The sequence below is a fragment of the Tyto alba genome, unplaced genomic scaffold (assembly GCF_018691265.1).
Source record: "Tyto alba isolate M040663 unplaced genomic scaffold, T.alba_DEE_v4.0 Super-Scaffold_40, whole genome shotgun sequence".
NCBI lineage: Eukaryota > Metazoa > Chordata > Aves > Strigiformes > Tytonidae > Tyto > Tyto alba.
The window spans coordinates 46,959,815-46,982,356 of NW_024881316.1; the positions used below are offsets into that span (position 1 = coordinate 46,959,815).

Genomic DNA, 22,542 nt, shown 5'->3' on the forward strand with positions numbered 1-22,542 from the left:
AAAGATGTTGGGTTTGGTGCTCAGTGCGTGTGGGAGACTGAGATCCAGGGGCAGTGTCAGCCCCTCTGGAACCATGCACGTTTGATATAGTTATCACATAGTAACATATATGATCTCCTTCACTATTCAGGATCCTCCTTGGCTTCTGGAAATAAAAAAAAATGTGAAAACCAAAATGGTGTATGTTTATTTCTGAAGTGTCCTTTATTCTATGTCGTCAGTGGAAAATGTTCAAGGTTCTTCTTTTGCTGCAAAAGGTGAGTTTTGGAATGAGAAATGCTACTGTGATGGCAGAAACAATTGCTGTTGTTTTTAAGCACCTGTGACTAGCTAACAGCACAGTGCTAAACATCCTCCAAGGCAGAGGGCAGGGGAGGAAAGGAAAGGTGCTTGGACCTTCCCTGATTGGAGCTGAAGCAGCCCGAGGTCAGCCAGCACGTCCCCACTGTCCTTCAGCCCCATGAGAGCCATCCAGGCTTTGCAGAGGGCTCTCCCAAGCTAGCAAAGAGGGAAGCACTCACTGTCCTTGCACAGCATCGAGGATGTGATCCTGGCCTGGCTGCATCTGCATAGGGCAGGAGTCAGGGCAGCCAACACTGAGAGAAATTGGGTTCAAACTGTCTGCAAAGGGGACACAACTTCACCTGCATTGAGCCCGATTCTCTAACACCATGGACTTGCTTGTCATTGCAGTGGAGAGAGGAGGGAGTGGGAGGAAGAGAAAAGTAAGTTCCAGCAGGTGACATGCTTGTCTGCTTTCTTCATACAGTATCTGGCGGTGAGCCCCTGAACATCCCAAGCAGAACGTCCCCCTCGCTTCTGGCTCCTGGAACCATGCCCTGATGTCCTCTCCCCTCCCTGCCTCTGCCGTGCCCAGGGTCTGTGCCAGCAGCAGTGGCAGCGCTGCTCCCGCTGGGTGCCGGGTGCTCGTGGGCTGGAGACACCCCGCGATGGAGCCGGTGTCGCTGGGGCAGAGGCTGCTTTTCCCAGCTTGAATAAAGACGAGCAGTTTGGCATTGCAGCGGGTGGGACGTGTGGCTGTTTGCTAGTGAGGGAGGGCGTGCTGCGCCGGCTCGCTCTGGGGGTGGTGTCAGTGGGTTGGTGGCAGGAGAAGGGCCGGGGATGTCAGGGGTCACCAGTGTGGCTGTCCCCAGGGAGGCTGGTGCCTGTCAGCCGTGTGGGGACACCGAGCGTGGCAGTCCCTGCTGGGCCAGGGTGTTGGCTGTGGGGGTGATGGAGCTGCTCTGCTCCCTCCCGGGAAGCAGCAGCCTTGTCCTGGTGCTCATAGGAGCAGACTTCTTCCCTTCTCCAGGGCTCTGTTTCCGTGTCAGTCTCTTTTTGGGGTGGGTAGCAGCCCTTTCCTGTGACGAGTGCTCAGCCCAAGTGATGACGAGTTGAAGGGAAGCTCCATCCTGCTGCTCGCTGGGAGAGGCGTCTCCTTGGACGCTCTGCGGGGGATGTCTGTGCCCAAAGGGAGCGGGACATTGCTCCGACTGGAAGGGTCAGCCTGCCCATCAGTGTTTGTCTCTTTGGCCGTGCACACGGGGGCAATTCCCTCCCCAGCTCATCACTGGCTGGGCAGGCACGGGGCTGGCCGGAGCCCAGGAGGGGCCCCTGCCCTCTCTGCAGGTGGCACATGGGCTGCCAGCAGTGTTGGGGGAGGCCTTGGAGGAAACTGGGTGGCTGCAGCCTCAGCAACATCTCCCAGGCTGGGCAGCGCTGCAATGACAACCCACAGTTGTCCCCGTGTCCCTGGGCTGCATATTGTCCCTGTTCCCCAACAGCCAAGGGAACATTTCCAGGGGAAAGCAGGGTGATGTTCATGGCACTTGGATGGGTTGGTCACTACTGAGCTACAGCAGTCTGCGGGAGAGGTTCTCCAACACGCCTGCTGGCTCTGTCCTGCCACAAAGGATGACTGCCAGGGTGGAAGCAGGAGCTGCCTTCCTCCCTCTTCCCCCTCCTCTGTGGGTGAGATGCTGCGCCCAGTGCTGCAGACTGGGAAAGACATGGGCCTGAACGTACAGAGATGGTGGCCAAAGCTCATCCCTGGAGGGCGAGAGCTCTGTTACAAGGTCCCAGCTCTTGTCTCAGCTGCAGAATCCGCAGCAGGAGACTCCGCTCAAAGATATGGGTGGTAAGGGACCCCTCGGAAGATGCCACAGCAACCAGGAAAAGTGATGCATGCCTCATGATCTCAGTGGAGGAAAAAATAAATAGCTGTACCAAATGGTTAGGCTTCTGTCTTCTTTTACTTTATTTATAAGAAAGCCACATCATCTACTGGCCAGCTTCACTGTAGTATCAGAGAAATCCTCCATTTTTCCATGCACCTCATCCATTTCTATATTACTTGCTGCTCCCTGGAGCATCATGAGGAGGAGAGTGCAGGGGACAGGCTGGAGTTGCTGCTGCATCAAAAAGTTCAGCCCAAATGCCCCTTTTCCTGATTCTCCTCCCACCAGAGAAAAGGAGGCATCGCTTTCCTCTTGTGACACCTCTGAGAAGGCTCCCCAGGCATCCAGCCCACGGTCCTGCGTCGTCTCGCCTTGCGTGAGGGCTGTTCAGTGCTGGGGTTTGCTGGGCACCTCTTGAGGACACACACACACACACACAAAACCACACACACACACACACACACAATACCACACACAAACACACACACACACACACGGGCAGACACACACACTGCATCCCTGCTCGATGGAAACCAGCTCCAGACTGATGCCGTACGACGAGATGGAACTTTGTCCGCTTCTCTTCAAGAAGGTCTCCCAGCAAAACCCCAGAGCAGAATTCTGGTCAGGTGGGCCCTCTGCTGCTGCTGAGCATGCAGGAGCCATCTTCCACCTCTTTTGTGCTTCTTCTCTTGGCACCGACACTTGACATCTCAATGGCGCGCAAGGAGGAAAGGCCAAGAGGCCAGGCCCCACTGCCACCGTCCCCAGCAGGTAACCCCGTGGAGGTGGGGGGAGCAGATTCCTCTTCCAAATGGCCCGAGAGGCAGTTGTCAAGATGTCTGCATGGCACAACTCCTGCCCGCCAAGGACTGCCACTTGTGCCCATTGCAGGAACGGCATCGAATGCCTTGGCTAAACAAGAGATGGCTGCATCCAGCCTCCGTTTCTTCACCTTGGGTGGCTTTAGGAGGAGATGCAGCTTCGCTGGATCACCCTCTTTCCTGATCGTAAATACTCGCTGGTGTTCCTCTCATTTAATCTGAAGAGTGACTAGAGAGACAGGGTCCTACTTTTCACCTTTGCCACGTCAGGTGCACAGCCATCTGGTCCTAAACAAGGGATTCTTGCAGTGTCTAGAGGTGGGATTATTTTCCAGCTTTGGTGTGTTCCTTCACATCAAACACTAGTTGATAATTCCTTGTGATGGGAACAGACAAAGAAGGCTTCTCTTCTTCTGGGACTGGGCTGGTGCTGGTGTTCACACCGAACGCTTACTTTCTCCATCCCTAAGATTTTTCAGCAAGGCACCACAAGCCGGGTGGCCGCTGCGCCGCGGGGTGTCACAAGTCGTGTTGCATGAGGATAACGGTGAGGATTGCAACAGCCCCAGGAGGCACCTCAGCCTCTCCCCCCGCAGCAGGGAGGGACGAGGTACAGCCCCACCGCCCCCACGCCGATGGGGCACTTGCTGATTGGCCAAGGGGAGACGTGGCCGTGGGAATAAACAAGTGCCACCCACTGTCAGCGGTATAAAACCAGGGCGTCTGGGGCAAAGGGATGCTCCCTGGTGCTAACGCTTCTGGGTGCAAGTGCCTCCTCTTGGGTCGGACTGTAGCAGCCGGTTGCTGCCTTGGTGCGCTCTGAACCAACACCTTCACCAGGTAGGTGACGGCCAAGTCTCTTCCAGGCTGGCCATCCCCTTCAGCCTCTCTGTGGAGATTTACTTTCCTGGAAAGGTCAAAATGATAAAGTGCTGGAAGTATGCCTTTAGGACACCAGAATGCTTCGATCAGAGAATAAAATCTGACTAGTTCCCTTTTTCCTCTCCCTGTGTCGGTGCTGCACGGGTCAGGGGTAGGAACTGTGGAGCAGTGGCGTGTCTTTCCTGGGAGCCTAGGCTTGGTCTAGAATTGGGGATGGGCACTCCCCAGCCGAGCTGGCAGGACTTTCCTGAGCGCAGGGAAGCAGAGCTGTTGGGGCAGGGTGTTTTGGGAAGCCAGCTTTGGACTGGCTGAGCTGATGGAGAGCACTGGGTAACATTTCATAGAGGGTGGCATGTCCAGGCACACTCATTTCCCCCAAATTCCTGTGTTTGGATCCTTGCTTTCCGATAGTCTGAGTATGGGCATGGCACTAAGTGGCCACACAATCCTCTCCTGCTAATCAGATCTTCTCTGCTCTGGCATTTGATTCAATAGTGGCAGAAGGGAGACAACAACTGCCCTAATGTTAATCCTGGTGCCCTGGTTGTGCTGGAAGAATTTCTCATTTAATGCCTTGATCCTCTGTCTCTAGAAAATTCTGCTCAGGGGACAAAAACATTTTCTGTAAAATTAATGATGGAGTAACACATGTGAAAGTAAATTTTCTTTCCTTATAATCTGAGTTTCTGAGGATAGGTTTTTTGAGCAAAATGGAAATAACAAGGCATGAAACCTCCAGTCCTTTTTTCGAGGAAACCATCAAAAGTTCTGTGAAGAAGGAAATGTGTGAAACTCCTGCTTGTCCAACAGGCTCGAGCTGCCCAAAATTCTTCCACGATACCTGTGAAGTTGCAATGTTATCAATCATTGTCTCTTTTTGTTGGAGATGGTGCTTCTGCTTGTTGACTCACCATGTGTTTCAACACTTTTCCTTCTCCATCATTTTTTCTCTTGTTGTGTCCTCTCTGCAGCCCCGTGAAGCTCTGCGACACACGTCAGCCATGAAGATCCTCTACCTCCTCTTGCCTTTCTTCCTCCTGTTGGTCCAGGGTGCTGCAGGTGAGAGAGAAAGAGGGGAGATGGGGTCAGGTGCGTTTCCAATTAGTGGGGTCCCCCATGTCCTGGGAAGTGACCAGCTTTGTCAGATATGTAGAACATTTGGGAGGAATTGGCTCTGATGAACACCTGTGCAGCTGAGGAGCCAACACAGCACTTCCCGGACCTCACACTGCTCTTTCCCTAGGACTGTGCCACGTGCACACATGCTGCTGCAGAAAAGATAACCTCTCACTGGAGAGCTAAAGATGTTGGGTTTGGTGCTCAGTGCATGTGGGAGACTGAGATCCAGGGGCAGTGTCAGCCCCTCTGGAACCATGCACGTTTGATATAGTTATCACATAGTAACATATATGATCTCCTTCACTATTCAGGATCCTCCCTGGCTTCTGGAAATAAAAAAAAATGTGAAAACCAAAATGGTGTATGTTTATTTCTGAAGTGTCCTTTATTCTATGTCGTCAGTGGAAAATGTTCAAGGTTCTTCTTTTGCTGCAAAAGGTGAGTTTTGGAATGAGAAATGCTACTGTGATGGCAGAAACAATTGCTGTTGTTTTTAAGCACCTGTGACTAGCTAACAGCACAGTGCTAAACATCCTCCAAGGCAGAGGGCAGGGGAGGAAAGGAAAGGTGCTTGGACCTTCCCTGATTGGAGCTGAAGCAGCCCGAGGTCAGCCAGCACGTCCCCACTGTCCTTCAGCCCCATGAGAGCCATGCAGGCTTTGCAGAGGGCTCTCCCAAGCTAGCAAAGAGGGAAGCACTCACTGTCCTCGCACAGCATCGAGGATGTGATCCTGGCCTGGCTGCATCTGCATAGGGCAGGAGTCAGGGCAGCCAACACTGAGAGAAATTGGGTTCAAACTGTCTGCAAAGGGGACACAACTTCACCTCCATTGAGCCCGATTCTCTTGCACCATGGACTTGCTTGTCATTGCAGGGGAGAGAGGAGGGAGTGGGAGGAAGAGAAAAGTAAGTTCTTGCAGGTGACATGCTTGTCTGCTTTCTTCATACAGTATCTGGCGGTGAGCCCCTGAACATCCCAAGCAGAACGTCCCCCTCGCTTCTGGCTCCTGGAACCATGCCCTGATGTCCTCTCCCCTCCCTGCCTCTGCCGTGCCCAGGGTCTGTGCCAGCAGCAGTGGCAGCGCTGCTCCCGCTGGGTGCCGGGTGCTCGTGGGCTGGAGACACCCCGCGATGGAGCCGGTGTCGCTGGGGCAGAGGCTGCTTTTCCCAGCTTGAATAAAGACGATCAGTTTGGCATTGCAGCGGGTGGGACGTGTGGCTGTTTGCTAGTGAGGGAGGGCGTGCTGCGCCGGCTCGCTCTGGGGGTGGTGTCAGTGGGTTGGTGGCAGGAGAAGGGCCGGGGATGTTGGGGGTCAGCAGTGTGGCTGTCCCCAGGGAGGCTGGTGCCTGTCAGCCGTGTGGGGACACCGAGCGTGGCAGTCCCTGCTGGGCCAGGGTGTTGGCTGTGGATGTGAAAGAGCTGCTCTGCTCCCTCCCGGGAAGCAGCAGCCTTGTCCTGGCGCTCATAGGAGCAGACTTCTTCCCTTCTCCAGGGCTCTGTTTCTGTGTCAGTCTCTTTTAGGGGTGGGTAGCAGCCCTTTCCTGTGACGAGTGCTCAGCCCAAGTGATGACGAGTTGAAGGGAAGCTCCATCCTGCTGCTCGCTGGGAGAGGCGTCTCCTTGGACGCTCTGCGGGAGATGTCTGTGCCCAAAGGGAGCGGGACATTGCTCCGACTGGAAGGGTCAGCCTGCCCATCAGTGTTTGTCTCTTTGGCCGTGCACACGGGGGCAATTCCCTCCCCAGCTCATCACTGGCTGGGCAGGCACGGGGCTGGCCGGAGCCCAGGAGGGGCCCCTGCCCTCTCTGCAGGTGGCACATGGGCTGCCAGCAGTGTTGGGGGAGGCCTTGGAGGAAACTGGGTGGCTGCAGCCTCAGCAACATCTCCCAGGCTGGGCAGCGCTGCAATGACAACCCACAGTTGTCCCCGTGTCCCTGGGCTGCATATTGTCCCTGTTCCCCAACAGCCAAGGGAACATTTCCAGGGGAAAGCAAGGTGATGTTCATGGCACTTGGATGGGTTGGTCACTACTGAGCTACAGCAGTCTGCGGGAGAGGTTCTCCAACACGCCTGCTGGCTCTGTCTTGCCACAAAGGATGACTGCCAGGGTGGAAGCAGGAGCTGCCTTCCTCCCTCTTCCCCCTCCTCTGTGGGTGAGACGCTGCACCCAGTGCTGCAGACTGGGAAAGACGTGGGCCTGAACGTACAGAGATGGTGGCCAAAGCTCATCCCTGGAAGGCGAGAGCTCTGTTACAAGGTCCCAGCTCTTGTCTCAGCTGCAGAATCCGCAGCAGGAGACTCCGCTCAAAGATATGGGTGGTAAGGGATCCCTCGGAAGATGCCACAGCAACCAGGAAAAGTGATGCATGCCTCATGATCTCACTGGGGGAAAAATATATAGCTGTACCAAATGGTTAGGCTTCTGTCTTCTTTTAATTTATTTATAAGAAAGCCACATCATCTACTGGGCAGCTTCACTGTAGTATCAGAGAAATCCTCCATTTTTCCATGCACCTCATCCATTTCTATATTACTTGCTGCTCCCTGGAGCATCACGAGGTGGAGAGTGCAGGGGACAGGCTGGAGTTGCTGCTGCATCAAAAAGTTCAGCCCAAATGCCCCTTTTCCTGATTCTCCTCCCACCAGAGAAAAGGAGGCATCGCTTTCCTCTTGTGACACCTCTGAGAAGGCTCCCCAGGCATCCAGCCCACGGTCCTGCGTCGTCTCGCCTTGCGTGAGGGCTGTTCAGTGCTGGGGTTTGCTGGGCACCTCTTGGGGACACACACACATACACAAAATCCCACACACAAACACACACACACACACACACGGGCAGACACACACACTGCATCCCTGCTCGATGGAAACCAGCTCCAGACTGATGCTGTACGACGAGATGGAACTTTCTCTGCTTCTCTTCAAGAAGGTCTCCCAGCAAAACCCCAGAGCAGAATTCTGGTCAGGTGGGCCCTCTGGGGCTGCTGAGCATGCAGGAGCCATCTTCCACGTCTTTTGTGCTTCTTCTCTTGGCACCGACACTTGACATCTCAATGGCGCGCAAGGAGGAAAGGCCAAGAGGCCAGGCCCCACTGCCACCGTCCCCAGCAGGTAACCCCGTGGAGGTGGGGGGAGCAGATTCCTCTTCCAAATGGCCCGAGAGGCAGTTGCCAAGATGTCTGCATGGCACAACTCCTGCCCGCCAAGGACTGCCACTTGTGCCCATTGCAGGAACGGCATCGAATGCCTTGGCTAAACAAGAGGTGGCTGCACCCAGCCTCCGTTTCTTCACCTTGGGTGGCTTTAGGAGGAGATGCAGCTTCGCTGGATCACCCTCTTTCCTGATCGTAAATACTCGCTGGTGTTCCTTTCATTTAATCTGAAGAGTGACTAGAGAGACAGGTCCTGCTTTTCACCTTTGCCACGTCAGGTGCACAGCCATCTGGTCCTAAACAAGGGATTCTTGCAGTGTCTAGAGGTGGGATTATTTTCCAGCTTTGGTGTGTTCCTTCACATCAAACACTAGTTGATAATTCCTTGTGATGGGAACAGACAAAGAAGGCTTCTCTTCTTCTGGGACTGGGCTGGTGCTGGTGTTCACACCGAACGCTTACTTTCTCCATCCCTAAGATTTTTCAGCAAGGCACCACAAGCCGGGTGGCCGCTGCGCCGCGGGGTGTCACAAGTCGTGTTGCATGAGGATAACGGTGAGGATTGCAACAGCCCCAGGAGGCACCTCAGCCTCTCCCCCCGCAGCAGGGAGGGACGAGGTACAGCCCCACCGCCCCCACGCCGATGGGGCACTTGCTGATTGGCCAAGGGGAGACGTGGCCGTGGGAATAAACAAGTGCCACCCACTGTCAGAGGTATAAAACCAGGGTGTTTGGGGCAAAGGGATGCTCCCTGGTGCTAACGCTTCTGGGTGCAAGTGCCTCCTCTTGGGTCGGACTGTAGCAGCCGGTTGCTGCCTTGGTGCGCTCTGAACCAACACCTTCACCAGGTAGGTGACGGCCAAGTCTCTTCCAGGCTGGCCATCCCCTTCAGCCTCTCTGTGGAAATTTACTTTCCTGGAAAGGTCAAAATGATAAACTGCTGGAAGTATGCCTTTAGGACACCAGAATGCTTCGATCAGAGAATAAAATCTGCCTAGTTCCCTTTTTCTCCTCCCTGTGTTGGTTCTGCACGGGTCAGGGGTAGGAACTGTGGAGCAGTGGCGTGTCTTTCCTGGGAGCCTAGGCTTGGTCTAGAATTGGGGATGGGCACTCCCCAGCCGAGCTGGCAGGACTTTCCTGAGCGCAGGGAAGCAGAGCTGTTGGGGCAGGGTGTTTTGGGAAGCCAGCTTTGGACTGGCTGAGCTGATGGAGAGCACTGGGTAACATTTCATAGAGGGTGGCATGTCCAGGCACACTCATTTCCCCCAAATTCCTGTGTTTGGATCCTTGCTTTCCGATAGTCTGAGTATGGGCATGGCACTAAGTGTCCACACAATCCTCTCCTGCTAATCAGATCTTCTCTGCTCTGGCATTTGATTCAATAGTGGCAGAAGGGAGACAACAACTGCCCTAATGTTAATCCTGGTGCCCTGGTTGTGCTGGAAGAATTTCTCATTTAATGCCTTGATCCTCTGTCTCTAGAAAATTCTGCTCAGGGGACAAAAACATTTCCTGTAAAATTACTGATGGAGTAACACATGTGAAAGTAAATTTTCTTTCCTTATAATCTGAGTTTCTGAGGATAGGTTTTTTGAGCAAAATGGAAATAACAAGGCATGAAACCTCCAGTCCTTTTTTCGAGGAAAACATCAAAAGTTCTGTGAAGAAGGAAATGTGTGAAACTCCTGCTTGTCCAACAGGCTCGAGCTGCCCAAAATTCTTCCACGATACCTGTGAAGTTGCAGTGTTATCAATCATTGTCTCTTTTTGTTGGAGATGGTGCTTCTGCTTGTTGACTCACCATGTGTTTCAACACTTTTCCTTCTCCATCATTTTTTCTCTTGTTGTGTCCTCTCTGCAGCCCCGTGAAGATCTGCGACACGTGTCAGCCATGAAGATCCTCTACCTCCTCTTGCCTTTCTTCCTCCTGTTGGTCCAGGGTGCTGCAGGTGAGAGAGAAAGAGGGGAGATGGGGTCAGGTGTGCTCCCAATTAGTGGGGTCCCCCATGTCCTGGGAAGTGACCAGCTTTGTCAGATATGTAGAACATTTGGGAGGAATTGGCTCTGATGAACACCTGTGCAGCTGAGGAGCCAACACAGCACTTCCCGGACCTCACACTGCTCTTTCCCTAGGACTGTGCCACGTGCACACATGCTGCTGCAGAAAAGATAACCTCTCACTGGAGAGCTAAAGATGTTGGGTTTGGTGCTCAGTGCATGTGGGAGACTGAGATCCAGGGGCAGTGTCAGCCCCTCTGGAACCATGCACGTTTGATATAGTTATCACATAGTAACATATATGATCTCCTTCACTATTCAGGATCCTCCCTGGCTTCTGGAAATAAAAAAAAATGTGAAAACCAAAATGGTGTATGTTTATTTCTGAAGTGTCCTTTATTCTATGTCGTCAGTGGAAAATGTTCAAGGTTCTTCTTTTGCTGCAAAAGGTGAGTTTTGGAATGAGAAATGCTACTGTGATGGCAGAAACAATTGCTGTTGTTTTTAAGCACCTGTGACTAGCTAACAGCACAGTGCTAAATATCCTCCAAGGCAGAGGGCAGGGGAGGAAAGGAAAGGTGCTTGGACCTTCCCTGACAGGAGCTGAAGCAGCCCAAGGTCAGCCAGCACGTCCCCACTGTCCTTCAGCCCCATGAGAGCCATCCAGGCTTTGCAGAGGGCTCTCCCAAGCTAGCAAAGAGGGAAGCACTCACTGTCCTCGCACAGCATCGAGGATGTGATCCTGGCCTGGCTGCATTTGCATAGGGCAGGAGTCAGGGCAGCCAACACTGAGAGAAATTGGGTTCAAACTGTCTGCAAAGGGGACACAACTTCACCTGCATTGAGCTCGATTCTCTTGCACCATAGACTTGCTTGTCATTGCAGTGGAGAGAGGAGGGAGTGGGAAGAAGAGAAAAGTAAGTTCCAGCAGGTGACATGCTTGTCTGCTTTCTTCATACAGGATCTGGGGGTGAGCCCCTGAACATTCCAAGCAGAACATCCCCCTCGCTTCTGGCTCCTGGAACCATGCCCTGATGTCCTCTCCCCTCCCTGCCTCTGCCGTGCCCAGGGTCTGTGCCAGCAGCAGTGGCAGCGCTGCTCCCGCTGGGTGCCGGGTGCTCGTGGGCTGGAGACACCCCGCGATGGAGCCGGTGTCGCTGGGGCAGAGGCTGCTTTTCCCAGCTTGAATAAAGATGAGCAGTTTGGCATTGCAGCGGGTGGGACGTGTGGCTGTTTGCTAGTGAGGGAGGGCGTGCTGCGCCGGCTCGCTCTGGGGGTGGTGTCAGTGGGTTGGTGGCAGGAGAAGGGCCGGGGATGTCGGGGGTCAGCAGTGTGGCTGTCCCCAGGGAGGCTGGTGCCTGTCAGCCGTGTGGGGACACCGAGCGTGGCAGTCCCTGCTGGGCCAGGGTGTTGGCTGTGGGGGTGATGGAGCTGCCCTGCTCCCTCCCGGGGAGCAGCAGCCCTGTCCTGGCGCTCATAGGAGCAGACTTCTTCCCTTCTCCAGGGCTCTGTTTCCGTGTCAGTCTCTTTTTGGGGTGGATAGCGGCCCTTTCCTGTGACGAGTGCTCAGCCAACGTGATGATGAGTTGAAGGGAGGCTCCATCCTGCTGCTCGCTGGGAGAGGCGTCTCCTTGGACGCTCTGCGGGAGATGTCTGTGCCCAAAGGGAGCGGGACATTGCTCCGACTGGAAGGGTCAGCCTGCCCATCAGTGTTTGTCTCTTTGGCCGTGCACACGGGGGCAATTCCCTCCCCAGCTCATCACTGGCTGGGCAGGCACGGGGCTGGCCGGAGCCCAGGAGGGGCCCCTGCCCTCTCTGCAGGTGGCACATGGGCTGCCAGCAGTGTTGGGGGAGGCCTTGGAGGACGCTGGGTGGCTGCAGCCCCAGCAACATCTCCCAGGCTGGGCAGCGCTGCAATGACAACCCACAGTTGTTCCCGTGTCCCTGGGCTGCATATTGTCCCTGTTCCCCAACAGCCAAGGGAACATTTCCAGGGGAAAGCAAGGTGATGTTCATGGCACTTGGATGGGTTGGTCACCACTGAGCTACAGCAGTCTGCGGGAGAGGCTCTCCAACACGCCTGCTGGCTCTGTCCTGCCACAAAGGACGACTGCCAGGGTGGAAGCAGGAGCTGCCTTCCTCCCTCTTCCCCCTCCTCTGTGGGTGAGACCCTGCGCCCAGTGCTGCAGACCGGGAAAGACGTGGGCCTGAACGTACAGAGATGGTGGCAAAAGCTCATCCCTGGAGGGCGAGAGCTCTGTTACAAGGTCCCAGCTCTTGTTTCAGCTGCAGAATCCGCAGCAGGAGACTCCGCTCAAAGATATGGGTGGTAAGGGACCCCTCGGAAGATGCCACAGCAACCAGGAAAAGTGATGCATGCCTCATGATCTCAGTGGAGGAAAAAATAAATAGCTGTACCAAATGGTTAGGCTTCTGTCTTCTTTTAATTTATTTATAAGAAAGACACATCATCTACTGGGCAGCTTCACTGTGGTATCAGAGAAATCCTCCATTTTTCCATGCAACTCATCCATTTCTATATTACTTTCTGCTCCCTGGAGCATCACGAGGAGGAGAGTGCAGGAGACAGGCTGGAGTTGCTGCTGCATCAAAAAGTTCAGCTCAAATGCCCCTTTTCCTGATTCTCCTCCCACCAGAGAAAAGGAGGCATCGCTTTCCTCTTGTGACACCTCTGAGAAGTCTCCCCAGGCATCCAGCCCACGGTCCTGCGTCGTCTCGCCTTGCGTGAGGGCTGTTCAGTGCTGGGGTTTGCTGGGCACCTCTTGGGGACACACACACACACAAAACCACACACACACACACACAAAATCCCACACACAAACACACAAACACACACACACGGGCAGACACACACACTGCATCCCTGCTCGATGGAAACCAGCTCCAGACTGATGCCATACGACGAGATGGAACTTTCTCTGCTTCTCTTCAAGAAGGTCTCCCAGCAAAACCCCAGAGCAGAATTCTGGTCAGGTGGGCCCTCTGGGGCTGCTGAGCATGCAGGAGCCATCTTCCACGTCTTTTGTGCTTCTTCTCTTGGCACCGACACTTGACATCTCAATGGCGCGCAAGGAGGAAAGGCCAAGAGGCCAGGCCCCACTGCCACCGTCCCCAGCAGGTAACCCCGTGGAGGTGGGGGGAGCAGATTCCTCTTCCAAATGGCCCGAGAGGCAGTTGCCAAGATGTCTGCATGGCACAACTCCTGCCCGCCAAGGACTGCCACTTGTGCCCATTGCAGGAACGGCATCGAATGCCTTGGCTAAACAAGAGATGGCTGCATCCAGCCTCCGTTTCTTCACCTTGGGTGGCTTTAGGAGGAGATGCAGCTTTGCTGGATCACCCTCTTTCCTGATCGTAAATACTCGCTGGTGTTCCTCTCATTTAATCTGAAGAGTGACTAGAGAGACAGGGTCCTGCTTTTCACCTTTGCCACGTCAGGTGCACAGCCATCTGGTCCTAAACAAGGGATTCTTGCAGTGTCTAGAGGTGGGATTATTTTCCAGCTTTGGTGTGTTCCTTCACATCAAACACTAGTTGATAATTCCTTGTGATGGGAACAGACAAAGAAGGCTTCTCTTCTTCTGGGACTGGGCTGGTGCTGGTGTTCACACCGAACGCTTACTTTCTCCATCCCTAAGATTTTTCAGCAAGGCACCACAAGCCGGGTGGCCGCTGCGCCGCGGGGTGTCACAAGTCGTGTTGCATGAGGATAACGGTGAGGATTGCAACAGCCCCAGGAGGCACCTCAGCCTCTCCCCCCGCAGCAGGGAGGGACGAGGTACAACCCCACCGCCCCCACGCCGATGGGGCACTTGCTGATTGGCCAAGGGGAGACGTGGCCGTGGGAATAAACAAGTGCCACCCACTGTCAGCGGTATAAAACCAGGGCGTTTGGGGCAAAGGGATGCTCCCTGGTGCTAACGCTTCTGGGTGCAAGTGCCTCCTCTTTGGTCGGACTGTAGCAGCCGGTTGCTGCCTTGGTGCACTCTGAACCAACACCTTCACCAGGTAGGTGACGGCCAAGTCTCTTCCAGGCTGGCCATCCCCTTCAGCCTCTCTGTGGAAATTTACTTTCCTGGAAAGGTCAAAATGATAAACTGCTGGAAGTATGCCTTTAGGACACCAGAATGCTTCGATCAGAGAATAAAATCTGCCTAGTTCCCTTTTTCTTCTCCCTGTGTCGGTGCTGCACGGGGCAGGGGTAGGAACTGTGGAGCAGTGGCGTGTCTTTCCTGGGAGCCTAGGCTTGGTCTTGAGTTGGGGATGGGCACTCCCCAGACAAGCTGGCAGGACTTTCCTGAGCACAGGGAAGCAGAGCTGATGGGGCAGGGTGTTTTTTAATCTGAGTTTCTGAAGATAGGTTTTTTGAGCAAAATGGAAACAACCAGGCATGAATCCTCCAGTCTGAGTTTTGAGGAAACCATCAAAAGTTCTGTGAAGAAGAAAACGTACGAAACTCCTGCTTGCTCAACAGTCTCGAGCTGCCCAAAATACTTCCAGGATACCTGTGAAGTTGCAGCGTTATCAATCATTGTCTCTTTTTGCTGGAGATGGTGCGTCTGCTTGTTGGCTCACTGTTTGTTTCAAGACTTTTCCTTCTCCGTCATTTTTTCTCTTGTTGTGTCTTCTCTGCAGCCCCGTGAAGCTCTGCGACACGTGTCAGCCATGAAGATCCTCTACCTCCTCTTCCCTTTCTTCCTCCTGTTGGTCCAGGGTGCTGCAGGTGAGATGGAAAGAGGGGAGATGGGGTCAGGTGTGCTCCCAATTAGTGGGGTCCCCCATGTCCTGGGAAGTGACCAGCTTTGTGAGATATGTAGAACATTTGGGAGGAATTGGCTCTGATGAACACCTGTGCAGCTGAGGAGCCAACACAGCACTTCCCGGACCTCACACTGCTCTTTCCCTAGGACTGTGCCACGTGTACACATGCTGCTGCAGAAAAGATAACCTCTCACTGGAGAGCTAAAAATGTTGGGTTTGGTGCTCAGTGCGTGTGGGAGACTGAGATCCAGGGGCAGTGTCAGCCCCTTGGAACCATGCACATTTGATACAGTTAACCCATACTCACGTATTTGGCCTCTCTCAATGTGCAGGATCCTCCCTGGCTCCTGGGAATAAGAAAGAATGTGAGCGACAAAATGGCTTCTGTGGATTTCTGAACTGTAATTTCCCCTTTGTTATTAATGGAAAATGTTCGAGGTTCTTCTTTTGCTGTAAAAAGTAAGTTTTTGAATTAGAAATTCTACTGTGATGATAGAAAAAGTTGCTGTTGTATTTAAGCAGCCATGACTAGCTAACAGGGAAGTGCTAAACATCCTCCAAGGCAGAGGGCAGGGGAGGAAAGGAAAGGTGCTTGGACCTTCCCTGACTGGAGCTGAAGCAGCCCGAAGTCAGCCAGCACGTCCCCACTGTCCTTCAGCCCCATGAGAGCCATCCAGGCTTTGCAGAGGGCTCTCCCAAGCTAGCAAAGAGGGAAGCACTCACTGTCCTCGCACAGCATCGAGGATGTGATCCTGGCCTGGCTGCATCTGCATAGGGCAGGAGTCAGGGCAGCCAACACTGAGAGAAATTGGGTTCAAACTGTCTGCAAAGGGGACACAACTTCACCTCCATTGAGCCCGATTCTCTTGCACCATAGACTTGCTTGTCATTGCAGAGGAGAGAGGAGAGAGTGGGAGGAAGAGAAAAGTAAGTTCTTGCAGGTAACATGCTTGTCTGCTTTCTTCATACAGGATCTGGGGGTGAGCCCCTGAACATCCCAAGCAGAACGTCCCCCTCGCTTCTGGCTCCTGGAACCATGCCCTGATGTCCTCTCCCCTCCCTGCCTCTGCCGTGCCCAGGGTCTGTGCCAGCAGCAGTGGCAGCGCTGCTCCCGCTGGGTGCCGGGTGCTCGTGGGCTGGAGACACCCCGCGATGGAGCCGGTGTCGCTGGGGCAGAGGCTGCTTTTCCCAGCTTGAATAAAGACGATCAGTTTGGCATTGCAGCGGGTGGGACGTGTGGCTGTTTGCTAGTGAGGGAGGGCGTGCTGCGCCGGCTCGCTCTGGGGGTGGTGGCAGTGGGTTGGTGGCAGGAGAAGGGCCGGGGATGTCGGGGGTCAGCAGTGTGGCTGTCCCCAGGGAGGCTGGTGCCTGTCAGCCGTGTGGGGACACCGAGCGTGGCAGTCCCTGCTGGGCCAGGGTGTTGGCTGTGGGGGTGATGGAACTGCTCTGCTCCCTCCTGGGGAGCAGCAGCCCTGTCCTGGCGCTCATAGGAGCAGACTTCTTCCCTTCTCCAGGGCTCTGTTTCTGTGTCAGTCTCTTTTTGGGGTGGATAGCGGCCCTTTCCTGTGACGAGTGCTCAGCCCACGTGATGATGAGTTGAAGGGAGGCTCCATCCTGCTGCTCGCTGGGAGAGGCGTCTCCTTGGACGCTCTGCGGGGGATGTCTGTGCCCAAAGGGAGCGGGACATTGCTCCGACTGGAAGGGTCAGCCTGCCCATCAGTGTTTGTCTCTTTGGCCGTGCACACGGGGGCAATTCCCTCCCCAGCTCATCACTGGCTGGGCAGGCACGGGGCTGGCCGGAGCCCAGGAGGGGGCCCTGCCCTCTCTGCAGGTGGCACATGGGCTGCCAGCAGTGTTGGGGGAGGCCTTGGAGGAAACTGGGTGGCTGCAGCCCCAGCAACATCTCCCAGGCTGGGCAGCGCTGCAATGACAACCCACGACTGTCCCCGTGTCCCTGGGCGGCATATTGTCCCTGTTCCCCAACAGCCAAGGGAACATTTCCAGGGGAAAGCAAGGTGATGTTCATGGCACTTGGATGGGTTGGTCACTACTGAGCTACAGCAGTCTGTGGGAGAGGTTCTCCAACACGCCTGCTGGCTCTGTCCTGCCACAAAGGATGACTGCCAGGGTGGAAGCAGGAGCTGCCTTCCTCCCTCTTCCCCCTCCTCTGTGGGTGAGACGCTGCACCCAGTGCTGCAGACTGGGAAAGACGTGGGCCTGAACGTACAGAGATGGTGGCCAAAGCTCATCCCTGGAGGGCGAGAGCTCTGTTACAAGGTCCCAGCTCTTGTCTCAGCTGCAGAATCCGCAGCAGGAGACTCCGCTCAAAGATATGGGTGGTAAGGGACCCCTGGGAAGATGCCACAGCAACCAGGAAAAGTGATGCATGCCTCATGATCTCACTGGGGGAAAAATATATAGCTGTACCAAATGGTTAGGCTTCTGTCTCCTTTTACTTTATTTATAAGAAAGCCACATCATCTACTGGCCAGCTTCACTGTAGTATCAGAGAAATCCTCCATTTTTCCATGCACCTCATCCATTTCTATATTACTTGCTGCTCCCTGGAGCATCACGAGGTGGAGAGTGCAGGGGACAGGCTGGAGTTGCTGCTGCATCAAAAAGTTCAGCCCAAATGCCCCTTTTCCTGATTCTCCTCCCACCAGAGAAAAGGAGGCATCGCTTTCCTCTTGTGACACCTCTGAGAAGGCTCCCCAGGCATCCAGCCCACGGTCCTGCGTCGTCTCGCCTTGCGTGAGGGCTGTTCAGTGCTGGGGTTTGCTGGGCACCTCTTGGGGACACACACACATACACAAAATCCCACACACAAACACACACACACACACACACGGGCAGACACACACACTGCATCCCTGCTCGATGGAAACCAGCTCCAGACTGATGCTGTACGACGAGATGGAACTTTGTCCGCTTCTCTTCAGGAAGGTCTCCCAGCAAAACCCCAGAGCAGAATTCTGGTCAGGTGGGCCCTCTGCTGCTGCTGAGCATGCAGGAGCCATCTTCCACGTCTTTTGTGCTTCTTCTCTTGGCACCGACACTTGACATCTCAATGGCGCGCAAGGAGGAAAGGCCAAGAGGCCAGGCCCCACTGCCACCGTCCCCAGCAGGTAACCCCGTGGAGGTGGGGGGAGCAGATTCCTCTTCCAAATGGCCCGAGAGGCAGTTGTCAAGATGTCTGCATGGCACAACTCCTGCCCGCCAAGGACTGCCACTTGTGCCCATTGCAGGAACGGCATCGAATGCCTTGGCTAAACAAGAGATGGCTGCATCCAGCCTCCGTTTCTTCACCTTGGGTGGCTTTAGGAGGAGATGCAGCTTCGCTGGATCACCCTCTTTCCTGATCGTAAATACTCGCTGGTGTTCCTCTCATTTAATCTGAAGAGTGACTAGAGAGACAGGGTCCTACTTTTCACCTTTGCCACGTCAGGTGCACAGCCATCTGGTCCTAAACAAGGGATTCTTGCAGTGTCTAGAGGTGGGATTATTTTCCAGCTTTGGTGTGTTCCTTCACATCAAACACTAGTTGATAATTCCTTGTGATGGGAACAGACAAAGAAGGCTTCTCTTCTTCTGGGACTGGGCTGGTGCTGGTGTTCACACCGAACGCTTACTTTCTCCATCCCTAAGATTTTTCAGCAAGGCACCACAAGCCGGGTGGCCGCTGCGCCGCGGGGTGTCACAAGTCGTGTTGCATGAGGATAACGGTGAGGATTGCAACAGCCCCAGGAGGCACCTCAACCTCTCCCCCCGCAGCAGGGAGGGACGAGGTACAACCCCACCGCCCCCACGCCGATGGGGCACTTGCTGATTGGCCAAGGGGAGACGTGGCCGTGGGAATAAACAAGTGCCACCCACTGTCAGCGGTATAAAACCAGGGCGTTTGGGGCAAAGGGATGCTCCCTGGTGCTAACGCTTCTGGGTGCAAGTGCCTCCTCTTGGGTCGGACTGTAGCAGCCGGTTGCTGCCTTGGTGCGCTCTGAACCAACACCTTCACCAGGTAGGTGACGGCCAAGTCTCTTCCAGGCTGGACATCCCCTTCAGCCTCTCTGTGGAAATTTACTTTCCTGGAAAGGTCAAAATGATAAAGTGCTGGAAGTATGCCTTTAGGACACCAGAATGCTTCGATCAGAGAATAAAATCTGCCTAGTTCCCTTTTTCTCCTCCCTGTGTTGGTTCTGCACGGGTCAGGGGTAGGAACTGTGGAGCAGTGGCGTGTCTTTCCTGGGAGCCTAGGCTTGGTCTAGAATTGGGGATGGGCACTCCCCAGCCGAGCTGGCAGGACTTTCCTGAGCGCAGGGAAGCAGAGCTGTTGGGGCAGGGTGTTTTGGGAAGCCAGCTTTGGACTGGCTGAGCTGATGGAGAGCACTGGGTAACATTTCATAGAGGGTGGCATGTCCAGGCACACTCATTTCCCCCAAATTCCTGTGTTTGGATCCTTGCTTTCCGATAGTCTGAGTATGGGCATGGCACTAAGTGGCCACACAATCCTCTCCTGCTAATCAGATCTTCTCTGCTCTGGCATTTGATTCAATAGTGGCAGAAGGGAGACAACAACTGCCCTAATGTTAATCCTGGTGCCCTGGTTGTGCTGGAAGAATTTCTCATTTAATGCCTTGATCCTCTGTCTCTAGAAAATTCTGCTCAGGGGACAAAAACATTTCCTGTAAAATTACTGATGGAGTAACACATGTGAAAGTAAATTTTCTTTCCTTATAATCTGAGTTTCTGAGGATAGGTTTTTTGAGCAAAATGGAAATAACAAGGCATGAAACCTCCAGTCCTTTTTTCGAGGAAAACATCAAAAGTTCTGTGAAGAAGGAAATGTGTGAAACTCCTGCTTGTCCAACAGGCTCGAGCTGCCCAAAATTCTTCCACGATACCTGTGAAGTTGCAGTGTTATCAATCATTGTCTCTTTTTGTTGGAGATGGTGCTTCTGCTTGTTGACTCACCATGTGTTTCAACACTTTTCCTTCTCCATCATTTTTTCTCTTGTTGTGTCCTCTCTGCAGCCCCGTGAAGATCTGCGACACGCGTCAGCCATGAAGGTCCTCTACCTCCTCTTGCCTTTCTTCCTCCTGTTGGTCCAGGGTGCTGCAGGTGAGAGAGAAAGAGGGGAGATGGGGTCAGGTGCGTTTCCAATTAGTGGGGTCCCCCATGTCCTGGGAAGTGACCAGCTTTGTCAGATATGTAGAACATCTGGGAGGAATTGGCTCTGATGAACACCTGTGCAGCTGAGGAGCCAACACAGCACTTCCCGGACCTCACACTGCTCTTTCCCTAGGACTGTGCCACGTGCACACATGATGCTGCAGAAAAGATAACCTCTCACTGGAGAGCTAAAGATGTTGGGTTTGGTGCTCAGTGCATGTGGGAGACTGAGATCCAGGGGCAGTGTCAGCCCCTCTGGAACCATGCACGTTTGATATAGTTATCACATAGTAACATATATGATCTCCTTCACTATTCAGGATCCTCCTTGGCTTCCGGAAATAAAAAAAAATGTGAAAACCAAAATGGTGTATGTTTATTTCTGAAGTGTCCTTTATTCTATGTCGTCAGTGGAAAATGTTCAAGGTTCTTCTTTTGCTGCAAAAGGTGAGTTTTGGAATGAGAAATGCTACTGTGATGGCAGAAACAATTGCTGTTGTTTTTAAGCACCTGTGACTAGCTAACAGCACAGTGCTAAACATCCTCCAAGGCAGAGGGCAGGGGAGGAAAGGAAAGGTGCTTGGACCTTCCCTGATTGGAGCTGAAGCAGCCGAAGGTCAGCCAGCACGTCCCCACTGTCCTTCAGCCCCATGAGAGCCACGCAGGCTTTGCAGAGGGCTCTCCCAAGCTAGCAAAGAGGGAAGCACTCACTGTCCTTGCACAGCATCGAGGATGTGATCCTGGCCTGGCTGCATCTGCATAGGGCAGGAGTCAGGGCAGCCAACACTGAGAGAAATTGGGTTCAAACTGTCTGCAAAGGGGACACAACTTCACCTGCATTGAGCCCGATTCTCTAGCACCATGGACTTGCTTGTCATTGCAGTGGAGAGAGGAGGGAGTGGGAGGAAGAGAAAAGTAAGTTCTAGCAGGTGACATGCTTGTCTGCTTTCTTCATACAGGATCTGGCGGTGAGCCCCTGAACATCCCAAGCAGAACGTCCCCCTCGCTTCTGGCTCCTGGAACCATGCCCTGATGTCCTCTCCCCTCCCTGCCTCTGCCGTGCCCAGGGTCTGTGCCAGCAGCAGTGGCAGCGCTGCTCCCGCTGGGTGCCGGGTGCTCGTGGGCTGGAGACACCCCGCGATGGAGCCGGTGTCGCTGGGGCAGAGGCTGCTTTTCCCAGCTTGAATAAAGACGATCAGTTTGGCATTGCAGCGGGTGGGACGTGTGGCTGTTTGCTAGTGAGGGAGGGCGTGCTGCGCCGGCTCGCTCTGGGGGTGGTGTCAGTGGGTTGGTGGCAGGAGAAGGGCCGGGGATGTCGGGGGTCAGCAGTGTGGCTGTCCCCAGGGAGGCTGGTGCCTGTCAGCCGTGTGGGGACACTGAGCGTGGCAGTCCCTGCTGGGCCAGGGTGTTGGCTGTGGGGGTGATGGAACTGCTCTGCTCCCTCCTGGGGAGCAGCAGCCCTGTCCTGGCGCTCATAGGAGCAGACTTCTTCCCTTCTCCAGGGCTCTGTTTCCGTGTCAGTCTCTTTTTGGGGTGGGTAGCGGCCCTTTCCTGTGACGAGTGCTCAGCCCAAGTGATGACGAGTTGAAGGGAGGCTCCATCCTGCTGCTCGCTGGGAGAGGCGTCTCCTTGGACGCTCTGCGGGAGATGTCTGTGCCCAAAGGGAGCGGGACATTGCTCCGACTGGAAGGGTCAGCCTGCCCATCAGTGTTTGTCTCTTTGGCCGTGCACACGGGGTCAATTCCCTCCCCAGCTCATCACTGGCTGGGCAGGCACGGGGCTGGCCGGAGCCCAGGAGGGGCTTCTGCCCTCTCTGCAGGTGGCACATGGGCTGCCAGCAGTGTTGGGGGAGGCCTTGGAGGACGCTGGGTGGCTGCAGCCCCAGCAACATCTCCCAGGCTGGGCAGCGCTGCAATGACAACCCACGACTGTCCCCGTGTCCCTGGGCTGCATATTGTCCCTGTTCCCCAACAGCCAAGGGAACATTTCCAGGGGAAAGCAGGGTGATGTTCATGGCACTTGGATGGGTTGGTCACTGCTGAGCTACAGCAGTCTGCGGGAGAGGCTCTCCAACACGCCTGCTGGCTCTATCCTGGCACAAAGGATGACTGCCAGGGTGGAAGCAGGAGCTGCCTTCCTCCCTCTTCCCCCTCCTCTGTGGGTGAGATGCTGCGCCCAGTGCTGCTGACCGGGAAAGACATGGGCCTGAACGTACAGAGATGGTGGCAAAAGCTCATCCCTGGAGGGCGAGAGCTCTGTTACAAGGTCCCAGCTCTTGTCTCAGCTGCAGAATCCGCAGCAGGAGACTCCGCTCAAAGATATGGGTGGTAAGGGACCCCTCGGAAGATGCCACAGCAACCAGGAAAAGTGATGCATGCCTCATGATCTCACTGGGGGAAAAATATATAGCTGTACCAAATGGTTAGGCTTCTGTCTTCTTTT

At 54.4% G+C, this 22,542-nt stretch overlaps 1 protein-coding gene across 1 annotated transcript in view; it reads left to right on the forward strand.

The window, feature by feature from the left end:
* LOC116964687 overlaps nt 1-19,995 on the forward strand; it is a 33,540-nt gene extending 13,545 nt beyond the window's left edge. Inside the window, 3 exon segments of the mRNA XM_042803459.1 lie at nt 14,805-14,892; nt 15,263-15,389; nt 19,962-19,995. Of these exon segments, the coding sequence (XP_042659393.1) occupies nt 14,805-14,892; nt 15,263-15,389; nt 19,962-19,995 (249 nt within the window).
* The last annotated feature ends 2,547 nt before the right edge of the window (nt 19,996-22,542 follow it).